Source organism: Leucopleurus acutus (genome assembly GCF_964270905.1).
Source record: "Leucopleurus acutus genome assembly, chromosome: 10".
NCBI lineage: Eukaryota > Metazoa > Chordata > Mammalia > Artiodactyla > Delphinidae > Leucopleurus > Leucopleurus acutus.
In genome coordinates this window covers 75967229-75981935 of record NC_139153.1, presented here as the reverse complement: position 1 = coordinate 75981935, position 14707 = coordinate 75967229, and the positions used below count along the sequence as shown (strand labels likewise).

The following is a 14707-nucleotide window of genomic DNA, read 5'->3' as shown; positions in this document are numbered from 1 at the left end:
GCAGAGACAGAAGAGTACTCTCTGCCCCTGAAACAGGAAAGATATTCCCACATAAGGTGATGCACCTGGCACAGGCCGTGTAGAGGCTGCGTGGGCCCTTTGTCTCTTGGTGAGGAAGTGTTCCAGGCCCAAGGCCCACCCTTCCGCAGCTGAGTTGGGGCTGAAAGACTGAGCATGAGACCTGCTTTTCCCAACAATAGGAATATATGTCTGATCATCAAAATTCATCCTAAATCCTTAAGATGCCAAAAAGTCATATCCACCCCTGGAAAAGTCCGAAGAACCAGAGCTGGAAGTTCAGAAATGACTGAGGTGTTTGGAAGAAGCTGGTGACTAGAGAGGGAGAATTGAAGGAGCTGCGACCTGCCAGGCTCCAGCTACAGTCCCTAAAGCCCTAATACCCGTGTTCACTGTCCATGGACAGTCTCTAGACTTATTCTCTGCTTTTCCCAGTCTGTATCCACCACAAATACCTTAAGCTGTTTTTAAGTCTTCCTTTCCACTTTCCATCTGTCCTTCCTGTTTATTTAACTGGTATTTCTCTTACATAAAGACACTGAGGACAGGTTGAGGACAGGACCTAGAGGGAGGAAACTATAGCATTTAAAAATATACATATTTTTAGGGCTTCCCTGGTGGCGCAGTGGTTGAGAGTCCGCCTGCCGATGCAGGGGACACAGGTTCGTGCCCTGGTCCAGGAGGATCCCACACGCCATGGAGTGGCTGGGCCCATGAGCCATGGCTGCTGAGCCTGCGTGTCCGGAGCCTGTGCTCCGCAAGAGGAGAGGCCACAGCAGTGAGAGGCCCACGTACCGCCAAAAAAAAAAAAAAAAAAAAAATATATATATATATATATATATATATATATATACACATATTTTTAAAAAACAATCTAAATAAAGAAAAAGCCATATCATGTTCCTATACGGGAAGGCTTAATATCATGAAAATGCCAACCACTTTCAAATTAATATATATTTAATTAATTATAAGGAATATTCCAATGGTTTTGGTGAGGAGGAAATTAATGAAATGACTTAAATATTTTTTTTGAAGAATAAGTGTGATTAGAAATCAAGATTAATCGAAGTGTAAATAGGTAAGGCCATGTTTGCCCTACCAGATAGTAAAACTTATTATATAAGTTGCTATAACAAAAGAGTACATGACTGGCACAGGACAAGTAATTGATCATCATGGCCCTTATTTGCTTCCCTTTTGCCAAAAAAAGCAAATTCAGAATCTTTTCTTTCAAAGGTAAAAAAAAAAATTACAGGAAAAGAGTCACTTTTCTATTTTGTTTCATATTCTTGAGGCAAAAGTTTCTAAACTGTCAACACTTGCAATGAGCTAATATTCTAGAAGCCTGCAGTCATTTGGGAGACTATATTTATAGTCAGTTTATAGGGGACGACTGTGAACTAAAAAGCATGTAACTCCACAGCCTAGCATATACTTCATAATCTTTCATCTCCTCTCATCTTCTTTCTCTCGATTTTTTAAAAATAAATTTAACTTAATATCTTTCTTACAGAATTTTGTCTCACACTACATGTTCAGTAGTGGACGTGTACAGTAATGGACATGCATAGTAATAAAGGAAGTTAGTATTTTATAAGGAATAAAACCCAAAGTGTACACCATTTTTCTCTATCAAAGAAACATTTAGGGGTTCCAGATTAATATGGCAGAGTAGGAAGATCCTGAGCTCACCTCCTCCCATGGACACACCAAAACCACAACTACAAGTAGAATGATTATCTCTGAGAATGACCTGAAGACTAGCAGAACAGATTTTCTACAACTAAGAATGTAAACAGAATGCCATGTCAAGATGGGTAGGAGGGTCAAAGATGCAGTCTAGACAGAACCCATACCCCCAGTGTGGTGACCCACATGTGGGAGGGATAGCACAACTGCAGAGGTGCCCGCTTCACAGTGAGGGGGTCCAAGCCCATATGGGGATCCTCAGCTTGGGGACCTGCATAGGGAAGATGAGCTCCCATAACATCTGGCTTTGAAGACCAGTGGCGTTTACATTTGGGAGAGCTGGAGGGCTATGGGAAACTGAGACTCTGCTCTTAAAGGGTGCACACACAAACTCACTTACTCTGAGTACCAGCACAGAGGCAGGAGAATGTGAGGGGTACCTGGGTCATATGCTGCAGGAGCTTCCCTGAACAATTTGGGGGTGAGTGCTGGAGGGGTAGGGATCTGGTGGAATTTTCTCCAGGGTTGAAGGCACTGGCCAATGCCATTTTTTTTTTTTTTTAACCTCTCCTTCCACCATCTGGCCCAGTACTGGCAGGCAACATTTCTGTCACTCTCCATCAACTAGCTAACACCATGTGCCCCACGCCAGCGTTCTCCTGAGGACCCACCCTGCCCATCCCACCCTCCCCAGCCAGCCCCTTCAAAGCGGCCCCTGCCCCACCTGGCAAGTGGCCTCAGCTGGCGCCCCGCAACTGTACAAAGTGGCTCCACCTCTGGGGGGCGGGGGGGCACCCTGCATGCCATGAACCCACAGCAGAGCCACACAGCCAGCCAGGGCACAGTTGCAATCAACCACACAGGAGGATGCACACAGCACACATGTGGGACGTCCCAGGAGTACCTGGCTCTAGTGGTCAAGAGGGATTGCACCCCTGTGCCCCACAGAACACCTTATACATAGCCTGCTGTTTCAAGAACAGGAGATATAGCTGATCTACTTAATGCATAGAAATAGACACAGAGGGTTAGGCAATTGAAAAGATAAAGGAATATCTTCCAAACAAAAGAAAAAGATAAAAACCTCAGAAAAAGAAGTAAATGAAACAAAGATAGCAATTTACCAGATAAAGAGTTCAAAATTATAGTCATAAAAATGTTCACCAAAGTTGGGAGAAGAATGGATGAACTCAGTGAAAACTTGAAAAGGCAAATAGAAGATATGAAAAAAGACCCAATCAGAACTGAAGAATACAATAACTGAAATAGAACATACACTAGAGGGAATCAGCAGCAGATTAGAGGATGCAGAAGAATGGATCAGCAATCTGTAAGACAGGGTAGTGGAAATCACCCAATCAGAACAGCAAAAAGAATAAAAACCAATGAGGAAGGCTTCCCTGGTGGCGCAGTGGTTGAGAATCTGCCTGCTAATGCAGGGGACACGGGTTCGAGCCCTGCTCTGGGAGGATCCCACGTGCCACGGAGCAACTAGGCCCGTGAGCCACAACTACTGAGCCTGCGCGTCTGGAGCCTGTGCTCCACAACAAGAGAGGCCGCGATAGTGAGAGGCCCGCACACCGTGATGAAGAGTGGTCCCCGCTTGCCACAACTAGAGAAAGCCCTCACACAGAAACGAAGACCCAACACAGCAACATCTTAAAAAAAAAAAAAAACAAAAGAAAAATGAGGATAGTTTAAGAGATCTCTGGGATAACTACAAGCATACTAACATTTACATTATAGGGGTCACAGAGGAGAAGAGAGAGAGAAAGGGACAGAAAACATATTTGAAGAAATAATGGCTGAAAACTTCCCTAACCTGGTGAAGGGAACAGACAGATAAGTCCAGGAAGCAGAGAGAGTTCCAAACAAGATGAACCAAAGACACCCACACCAAGACACATTATAATTAAAATGTCAAAAGTTAAAGACGAGGAGAGAATCTTAAAAGTTTCACAATATTTCTTTTCACATTTAAAAGAATATTGCAGAAAGGAGTTTATTGCTGTCTCTGTTCTCTGAAAACGGACTTTTTTTTTTCAGGAGCTTATCTTGAGGTCTCTGCTTGAGAAAATATGCCAGAAAACTAGCTTCCTACTGTTATTCTCTGTCAGCAATTGATGTCTCTGCTTCATTGCTTTTTAAGAGAAATCATAGAAATGCTGGATTTTTTCAAAGCTGTTATATCATTTCCCCAAATAACAGTATAAACACCAATTTTTGTTATTTGATATTGCTTTTTAGCAAAATTATTATAAAATTTGAAAAGCAAATTTCATGACCAAATTTTGGTAGGAATCATTGCTTAAGGTTATTACATCAGATTCTTTATTTTTCAGCCTTTATCGCATGCTTTTTTTATCCCAGTTCACTGTCCTTCATGTGTACTATGACCTTTTGCACACACCTTAATTTTAAACATTTTAAATAAGCTGTTCTGTGAATATGAAAGACAACGTCTGTGAAGGAAGACAACTTCACAGTATAGAACAGCAAACAGAACTGAGAATCCCTGCTTTCAAAAGTAAAGAAAGAGGTGGCAGAATGTGTAGGGATGCACTCTTTAAATTTCAGTGGAGTATGTTCTTTGCTTCACTTCTCTGTGTGTCCCTTGGTAGACATACACCTGTCTTTCGTTTGTGGGGAAGCACAGGGCCTCCTCAATATTCATCCCCACCTTCTGATTCAGTCTCCTCAGAATTATGTCTCCAAAGGTATGAATGACTCAGCAAATGCCTGTCATTCTCCTTTTTTTTCGCAAAACATGGGTTATTTTCCCAAAATGATTAGTTAAATCTTGATATAATGTTACTTCAGGACTATAGGAACAGAATTTTTGTATTTTATGTATTTATTTATCGAATAAATGTGTGTGTGTGTGTGTGTGAAGGGGAGGGAGCTTGAAATATGAAGAAGACAGAGGAGTCATCTCTCAACAAAGGACCTGCTTTAATGATCCTGTTTGATTCATGTTCCTTTTTTCTTTAGGTCCAAGAAATCATATTTTTATAATTAATTTTGGAATTTAAGTTACTTTTCTCTCTGCCTGGGTGAGTGCTACTCATCCTTCCAGGCTTAGCTGAAACTCCAGCCCTAGGCAAGAGGGAATGAATGCCACTGAGACTCAGATCCTCTCTTATGAAACTTTTATAGTTATTTGTATCCAGATATTATTTTGTGTCCTTATGCCCAAGCTCCTTTAAAACAGTGACTGTGTCTTTCTTATTCGTTTCTCCTCTTAGGGGAGGTGCTGGGACCCAGAGAGCAAGGGTAAGGGCTTTTAGTGTAGACAGACATAGGTTTGAAGGCTGCTCTGACACTTTCAAGCTTCTGCTTGGACGCATGATAACTTGATAGTCGGCAGATTGTGATGAGGAATAAATGAAGTGGTCCAACATATTGGTGACATTAGATGGTCAATAAATTAGTATTATTCTCTTCCTATCTCTTACAGCACCTATGCTTGGGCTAACATGTAACAGATATGAAGCAAATATATATTGAGTGAATAAATGGTTGAAGTAGTAGAATTTTAATCTATTATATATCCTTAACAAATATAAATTACAGTTACTGTGTTCTAACATGCTTGTCATCATACCTGCGGAAACCCAAAACTATACAGAATATTTTAGAAACATTCTTTGCTATTTCTGAACTCAAGACTCATCCTTTCTTTTATTTGGTTTCAAATATCCTATGATTTGGTTTGACTTTTTTTTTTTTTATGGTACGCGGGCCTCTCACTGTTGTGACCTCTCCCATTGTGGAGCACAGGCTCCGGACGCACAGCCTCAGCGGCCGTTGCTCACGGGCCCAGTCGCTCCGCGGCATGTGGGATCTTCCCCGACTAGGGCACGAACCCGTGTCCCCTGCATCGGCAGGCAGACTCTCAACCACCGCGCCACCAGGGAAGCCCCCGGTTTGACTTTTATTGCATTTGTGCCAAGAATTAAACAGATGGCTTCTGAATTTTACCCCAAATCACCCATAGTTTCTTCCCTGGCTGCCTTTTGTACTGGTACCCATCTCCATTAGGCCCTAGCCCTTTTGATGATTACCTTGGCATTCTTCCAAGTGGAGCCTCCTAATTTTAGAGTCAAAACACTGGAAGAACAAACCACAGATGTGCATTGAAATATGTACAGTATGGGTACAGAGCCATTTCTAAGAGTTATAATAAGAAAGGTCTTTAACCTAAAGATGTTGTTTGAAAACAACATCTTTTTCTTTGTCTAGTCTGAGAATACTACCTTATTTTCCCTACATCACACTGGGACTTGAGAAACTAAAAATATTTTTTCAAAACATTTATTTTCCAAGTGTAGTCTACATCTCTTCTACATTTGTAGGTCCTAATACATTTTGTTTTCAACTCAGAACAAGCTTTTGTTTATTGTATAATACAAAACATTTTTTTGAACTTTATAATTCAATTCGTCTCCTCAGAATAATTCATAAAAAACTTTTTCTCCAAAAGAAAGTCAGAAACTTCACTATTACCAGAGTCCAAACTTTTTCAAGGCCAGAATTAGGCCTGTCTCATAATAGGTTGGTCACTTTGGAGTCACACAGATCTGATTTCAAACACAAAATCTGACCCATGGTAGTCATTTATCCGTGATCAATTAGAGAAATATTTATTTTCTGTATCCTACAGCTTCAGTAAAGTAAAATACAAAAAGTAAGTAGAGGGATTGTTTGGTGAATTTGTCTAATGTAGATGCTCTAAATAGATTTTTAAAGAGAAAAACCTTTTTTAAAGTAAGATTTAGAATGTGAAGTGTAGGTTACTGCTCCTTTATTTGTAATGTCCATTTGGCAAGGGCCCTCATTTGCTGGGGTCACCTTGGTTTCCAAGATAAAGCTGAAAGTGGTCTGAACTCCCTCCCAGAGTTCTAGGGATCTTTGGAGGGAGAAGTGATGGAGGTGGCCAGAAGTGGAGGCCTGTGCCTCTCGGAGTTTCTCTTGACTTCCAGTCTCGCATTTCCTGATTTCTCCACTTCCGCTCTTTTCTCTTCTGCAGTTCTGCCTCTTTTCCATACTGCATTGCTTCCTGGACATACCCAGATCTTTATTTCCCCAAGTGTTAACTTAAGGTATGTGTTAGCTGACTTTATTAAAATATTAAAAAATATAGGACAAGGAAAGGGAACATTACACAGTAGCCAGAAACAACTTAAAATTGAGTATATGACTTAAAGTTGCATTTTCTGTTCTTAAAAGTCCCATCTGCCATTTCTCCCTTGGAGAGTTTTCCTTAGTTTTCTAGTAGGTTGTCGGTCACCTGCCATGTAGACAATGGTCTTCTTTTTCTTTTTTTTTTTTTCACTCAAGTACGCTCTAAAAGAAACTCAGGTCCCCTCATACATTTTTAAGTTGTCTTCTAAAATTTGTTATCCTGCACTTCAATACCTTCCCTGCTTTTAAGTATCTTCAAATATTTTATATCTCATAGAACGGTTTCCTCGCCTGCATGGTGTACCTGTGAGCTGTGTGTTCATTTCTCACCTCCTAGACTGAGTGTATTGCGAGAAAGCCTTCATTGTTGTAACCCTGGTGGAGCCTGACTCAACTCCTGCGTCTTGCTCAGTGCTCAAAAACCTGTCAAGTTTAACGGAGTGTATAGACGCCCCTATGGGAATGAATAGACCCAGAGCTCAAAAACCCGAGTTCCCAGACTCCACTAACGAGAAACATTTGCTTCTGACGCCTCAGGAATTCCACCTGTACTGACAGAGAAGGTTTCCCAGGCAGCACCCACCCAACCCTCTTCTGCAGGATGGGCTGGCTTTAGGACAAGCCTTATCCAGAGTCAAAGAGAAATGTGGCTGGAGACCCACATTCCATTCTCATCCACTCATGCCCAGTACAGCTGGGGGGAAAATGTGAACGTTGACTTAAACTGACCATGTTGTTGACTTTTATTAAGCAAATACTGTCAAAATCGAAAGCTGAGTTGTTTAATTTTCAAAATGTAAACATTTTACTTGAAATATCACTAATTAAACTGTCTCATTTGGCTGAAGGCCCTGACCGTATGTTGGTCCATAGAAAGAGCAACCGCAATCCTTTTCCACGTGACTTCAATCTAAATATTAGCTAAGGTATGCAACTTACAGTAGGAGTGTTTGATGTACCTGTGTTTAGAGAGCTCATCATTCCAGATGAAATACATGTGTCCCGTCACCCCTTTCCTAATATTCGTTTTGGGCTTTCTGAAATGTATGATTAAAAAGCAAAAGCAAAACCAAAAACAAATCAGCAGGGAAGAGATAGAAGTAGTAAGTCAGGTGGCTTCTCAGATCTCTTACTTCGTACTTTGGACGCCGATGTTTTATTGCTCTTTCCTTAAGTGGAATGAGAATTTGGACAAGAAACAATGAAATGAGTGAAAATTGAACATCTTCCTGACAGGGACTATCTTAGTCATCTGATAGCCACGGGACTGTGAGAACCAAGGTTGGATACCAATCCATTACATTACAGTAATCAACATTGGTTTAGTTTTATATGCCATACATTTTATCTTGGTAAGAAGAAAATGATGAAAAGAGTCAATAACTTACTAAACTTGGTATGCAAAAGTAATAATAATATTAACACCTGATATCAGAGACAGTATTTAACTTATATAGCTTACATAAAATCATTTTCTGGCCTCTTTAAGTCCACCTTTTTTTTTTAAATTCTCTTTCCAGGTAAAGATAAGATTAAAGTGTCTGAGGAAGACTTGAAGAAACTCCCTCTAATTAAATGGTGTATTTTGGAAACCATTCGTTTAAGAGCCCCTGGTGTCATTACCAGAAAAGTGCTGAAGACAGTTAAAATTTTGGTGAGCAATGGTTTTGTTTTAAAATAATGAACCTTCTGGGGAAAAAAAGTAGCTATTTTGCCCATTTATTATTAGATAATTTCTTAAGTTCCATGAAGTACTCTGTGACCCTAGAATAGGTTACTAATAAGAGTTGTGCAGCACCAGTTTGTTAATATAGATATCTATCTGTTGGCAACTGTTTTAGCTAAAACATAAGCCTTTCATAATCATTTTGGCTATGTGATTCTATATCAGAATTAGTATAATCCTATTTCAATCGGGCAGGAGGGTCGGATAGTATTTCCTCTGCCGAACCAACCAATGAGTATTCCTGAGTTGGAATAGGTTGAGGAATTGAGTGTGTGAGGGAAGTCCTTTAGGATAACTGGAAGACCGTTCAGACCACAGATCACAGATACCGGAACAGATAGCAGGAATGCCATGGGTAAAAGAAACTGATATTAGGAATTAGTGACTGAGTGAGGTCCTCTCTGTGGGCAAAGTAGGAGAATATTCTCAAGTGCACCATGAAAGGTACGTGCATGTGGCAAACGTTCAGTTCAATATTTGGTGAATCATTCAGGCAGAACAAAAAACGTTATTTTTTAAAGGAGTGATTTGGGACCTAAATTATCCAGATAGATTATAATTAGTCAGCCCTCCGCTCTTGTTAGCTTTTTTTCCCCACGGCTTAAGAGTGCTTGGATTAAAATCAGGAAAATTTTGTAGTAATAGAATTCAAAAGAGACAAAAAAATCCAAATTTGATACAAGTTGCAACTTGCTAAATCCAAAAAAAAACATAGTTTAACTGATCTTATGTAGATTGTAGCATTTAGTTTTAGCGAGATTTTAACAGTTTTTGCTTTTAAATAATCAAATTATCAATTACTTTAAAACTATGACTATAAGAGAATATATATTTAAATATTTGTAAATTTAAATATATATAAATTTATATATGTAGTAAAAGAATATATATATTCTGTATTGAGAGGAAATAGTCAAACAACTCGGTGCAATTAAGTAGAGCAATGTGTTTATTACTTTGAATATTACTATAATTGTTATTGAACTTTTAGTAAGCCTTATTATATTCTGGGTAGTAGGAAATTAGCTGAAATGCAGAATAGTTATTTGACAAATAAGTGGGTATTTTGATTGTTATTTTAAGCAAACAGATACTATACAAGTTTTGTTAGATTAATACCTAAGTATTTCTGTTATTCTGGAGCTTTTGGAAATGGTATTTTTAATTTTTATTCTTTTATTTATTTTAATAAAGTGGGCTTTTCTTTTTATTTATTTATTTTCTATTTGGCTGTGTTGGGTCTTCGTTGCTGTGCGTGGGCTTTCTCTAGCTGTGGCGAGCGGGGGCTACTCTCCGTTGCGGTGCGCAGGCTTCTCATCGCGGTGGCTTCTCTTGTTGCAGAGCACGGGCTCTAGGCGCACGGGCTTCAGTAGTTGCGGCACACGGGCTCAGTAGTTGTGGCTCGTGGGCTCTAGAGCGCAGGCTCAGTAGTTGTGGCACACAGGCTTGGTTGCTCTGCGGCATGTGGGACCCTCCCGGACCAGGGTTTGAACCCGTGTCCCCTGCATTGGCAGGCGGATTCCCAACCACTGCCCCACCAGGAAAGCCCTGTAAATGGCATTTTTAAAAACTTTGATTTTCCATTGTACATTACTTGTCTGTAGGAATATAGTTGATTTTTGTGTGTTGACCTTGTATCTGCAATGTTGTGACATCAATATAGAAACCTAAGTTTCATTACAATGTAAATCTGTCATTGAAAAAATTTTTTATACATTATTCTTCACATTTCATGCATCTACGGAGTTTTCATATTTATTTCAAGGCCACATTAATAGTACATTGAGTTAAAAAAAATAGTACATTGAGTTGATAGCTTAAATATTTAATTATTTCCTGACTCTTGAGAGTTTAGGTAGTTTTGTTTTTAATATGGTAATTATTTGTATCTTTGTGCCTAGTACATTCTCTTTTTTAAGGATTATCATTGAATTATGTTTTCATAGTGGATTACTGGTCCAAGGGTATGAACACATTTATGATTCACTGCCTAAAATCCTTTTACAAAACTGGGCTATTTTATAGGTCCAACGCTTATGGATTCCCAATAAAAAATCTTAATTAAAAATAATAGATATCCAAAACCATTTAATAAATTATTTTAAAAATTCATAGTCTCTTACTTCTACCTCCTCACACCCACATGTTCTTCCTAGAGGACACGAGGCTCAGAAGCATCCCAGGCGCCTTCCAAGCCCTCGCAGCTGCAGTTATGCCTCTCTCAGTGGTAGAGCAACCCCACAATCACGTACTCAGGCTGCTATCATCCCAGAATGTTCCAGCATTTCCTTTCATTATTTTTCACATCTCTTTTTAATATTTGTAAAAGGTGCAGTGTTTCCTGTACCTGCTATTTCTTCTGTACACAAAATAAACACTGCCTTTCCTCTTAGGAGGCCCAAACTAATCACTGTGATGTTCACCCTACAGAGTTGAGACTTTAAAAATAATAAATGGAACAGGTTTTTTTTTTTTCTTATTACACAAGCAAAGCATGGTAATTAGGGGGAGAAAAGACCATAAAAAGAAGCTAAAGGAAGAAATTAAAAATTGCTTAGAATCTTGCAAGTTAGAGATAACCACTATGAACATTTGGTGTTATTATAATTTCAGAACTTTTTTCTGTAATATGTGCATTAAAAAAATAAATTGGGGTCACACAAAGCTAGTTTTCTCACAACCTTCTTTTATTTTATTTATTAATAGATCCCAAATAGTTTTCTGTATCAATAAAAGACATCTACATCATTTTGAATTACAGCGTAATCTAATATATGGACATCAAATAAATTTTAAAATCTGTTCAATGTTCTTGAATATGTACGTGGCTTCCATTCTTTCACTATTATAAATAGTGCAAAGATTAACATTCCTGTAGCTAAATATTTGTGCACTGATTATTTCCTTAGTATAAATTCATATGACTTGGTTCTTTTAAACTTCAAGTATTTTCTAAAACAGGTGAAATGTCTTTGCTGAACATATTAATATGCTCCCAGGAATTTGGATCATAAAAATCATTTCAGATGGGATCATCTATGTTTTGACCAGTTGGACAACAGGTCAGGATTCCTTGCTATGAATACTAGAAGTATTCTCCACTGCTCTTTCCTAATGGAATCTGAACAGAATATTTATTACAGTCTGAACAGAATATTTAGTTTTGCTCCTATAATCATTCCTTTCTATATTTTTTTGGAATAAGTGAGAATGGACAAACTCTGGTTTCTTTGGTTTACTGTATTCCTTCCTTCTCTTTATTATCAGTGTTATCAGTATTTACTATTGGTATTTACTGTATTAGAAACTAAAGCTGAGAAATTGTTAAAATATTTATTTAATAATTCACTTTAAAAATAATAAGAAGCCTAATACCTATTAAAATAATTGTGTGGGGGTTTTTTTAGGATTTTTTTTTTTTTGATGTGGACCATTTTTAATGTCTTTATTGAATTTGTTACAATATTGCTTTTGTGTTATGTTTTGGCTTTTTGGAGCGAGGCAGGTTGGATCTTAGCTCACCGACCAGGGATTGAACCCACATGCGCTGCATTGGAAGGCAAAGTCTTAACCACTGGACCACCAGGGAAGTCCCCAGATAGTGTGGTTTTATGAAACATAACTCTATTTTTCAAAACACACAAAATATAGAAGAACAGCATCATTTTAAGTATTTGCAAATCTCTCTGATGCCTTTTGCTAATAGAAGAAATCTGAATTCCCATATATGTGTCCGCATTCAGTTGTTGTGATATATTGTTTCCTATTAATGGAAATGAAGAAGATTCAGCCTCTCACAGACATGTAACCAAAAAAGGAAGGAGTATTTTATTAGCCTTTTCAGATATTTCTGTCGCTATTCTTTGATACTACACTAAAACTCAACAGAGGTACTTTCTTAAAAGTTTGTTGCAATCTGAAAATATATTAATGAATTTTTTGTACTCAGTTACATTAAAATCCATTGGTCTATCCTATACTTTGAATGAGTCTTTTACCCAGGAATGGTTTTTGATCTGGCAGATTCTCTGAAAATGTCTTGGGACTCCCAGAAGACCCTAAGCCACCTTTGAAAGCCACTGTTGTGGAGAGAAGAGGGCTTCTCATGTTTAGGATTAATCAATGAAACCACAAAGCAGATGAACAGACTGTACCATATCAAAATTTAACATGTCCTATTTTTTAAAGTATAACCTAAATTAAATGTCAGCCAAAAAATTAAGAATAAATGTCAGTATAAGTACAATTCAAGGGTTAATAATTTTAATATTTAATGAATTCACAGATCCATAAGTAAAGGACTAATATATATAGAGATAAATGAGGATAGGACATGAGCACAAAAGTTTTATAGAAGAAAATAACAACATGGAAAATACTCAGCAAAGACATAAACTTTTAAACAGCAATCAGAAAAAACTATTTAAAATGTCAGATTAGCAGATGAGAGGGCAATGAAATTGATACTCCCATATATTTAGTTAGAAACATATCTTGCTACAAAATTTGAGGAAACAGTTGAGCAACATATATTAATAGCCTTAGATGTTCAGAAGACATAGGACATGTATATTCCTATGTCTTCTGAACATATATGTTAAAAGATTTTATATGAACAATGCTTTGTGGAAGAAGATGTTTGTGATGGCATTATTTATTATAGCAAAAATAGTAGAGAATGATTGATTAAGAAGCCACTGGAGAGAAAATTATTTTAAATGAGTATACAATATAAAAATAATACTTATGCTATAATATCAAGTGAACAATATAAGAGTCAAAAATTATTCAGTAGGAGAAAAACAATATGTATATACTAGGTATTTATATATGCAAACAATATCAGTATATATAAACAACAGACTATATTTAAAAACAACAATAAAAAAACCGCAAAGCTAAACTACTGTTATTAGGTAAAAGTACTGGAGGGAAGTCTAGCCAACTGATAACTGTCTTTTGTTGTCAGCTCTCTTGTTGTTTTCTTTTCTAGTTTTTTCTATTTTTCTGAATTTTGCAAAATTTCTAGAAAGCAGTTTTTATTACACAAAAGAATATACTTTTAATTTTTAAAGTACTTTTTTTTTTTTTAAGCAACTAACACCAACCAAGCTCCTGGGCAAGAGCTACAGAGAAAGAATGTTCTTTGGGGCTCCTCTGATGGTTGCTTTGCCTTTACAGGACTCCTCTTTGCTTGAAGTAAGAGTCTGCATTCCTTGCACCCACTTTGGTCTTAGCATCCTTCTTGAGTTACAACAGAGAATCCTTCTTCTCTTCCCTCGTCAAGAAAAGCCAGTCTCCGGACTAGCAGATGAAGTTCATCTGGCCTCACAGCATCCCTGTGGGGTGGGCTGGCCAAGTTCACTTCTGTCTACCTGACAGGTGTCATTATTGCCAACACAGGGAAGCTGTGAGTTCCACTTCCTAGTGATCCATGCCCTGGTCCTCTGACTGTTTTGTCTCCCTCTTGATCTTTCTCTTCATGTGCCATGTTAACAATGACAGGACCGTCTGGCCCAGACATAACGATGTCCGTTTGCTCAGAGGATTCCTTTGATACAACCAGCTCTCACACCCTTTTCTGCCACTCACCCGCCTGGCATGTGCTGCTGCACCAGGAACTTCTGTCTGGTCTCCTCCCTGTTGCTAGTGTGAGTGCTGTTCCCGAGGCCGCCTTTGAAGTCTTCCTCTGCTACCCTGCTTTGTAGGCTGCAGCAGTCAGCATCTCCACATCACGATCCTAGGTCAGCAGCCACTGAAGAGGGCTGTGGGGAGGGTGGGGGGAGGGGCAGGGCAGCAGTTGCCCTGACAAGATGCCTGGCCCAGGGCTGCCCCCAGACATATCACGGCCCTCCCCAGCTGATTTCAGAGCCAATCATGACCCCTCTAGCCTCAGTTCCAGCAGAGGTAGAACAAACACACGAGACTGGGATCTCACGGGTCTTTTCCACTTTAAAAATGGTAAGAGGGCATGAGCAAGTTTCCATCTCTTCCTGTCTTGACCTGACTCTCTCCAGCAGTCCTGGCACTGAAATTACCAAACTCAAGCAATATCAGCAACCATCGGAGTCAACAGGGGTTCTCTTG

At 38.7% G+C, this 14707-nt stretch overlaps 1 protein-coding gene across 2 annotated transcripts in view; it reads left to right on the top strand.

Moving 5' to 3' along the window:
- The window catches only part of CYP39A1 (cytochrome P450 family 39 subfamily A member 1), a 71662-nt gene that overhangs the window by 33218 nt on the left and 23737 nt on the right, over window positions 1–14707 (top strand). For both annotated transcript variants that reach the window (XR_014326541.1, XM_082848789.1), the window contains exon 8: window positions 8415–8548. Coding sequence is in view for 1 of the 2 variants with exons in the window: in XM_082848789.1 (XP_082704915.1) it covers window positions 8415–8548 (134 nt within the window). In the remaining variant the exon portion in view is untranslated. The remainder of the gene's footprint in view (window positions 1–8414; window positions 8549–14707) is intronic.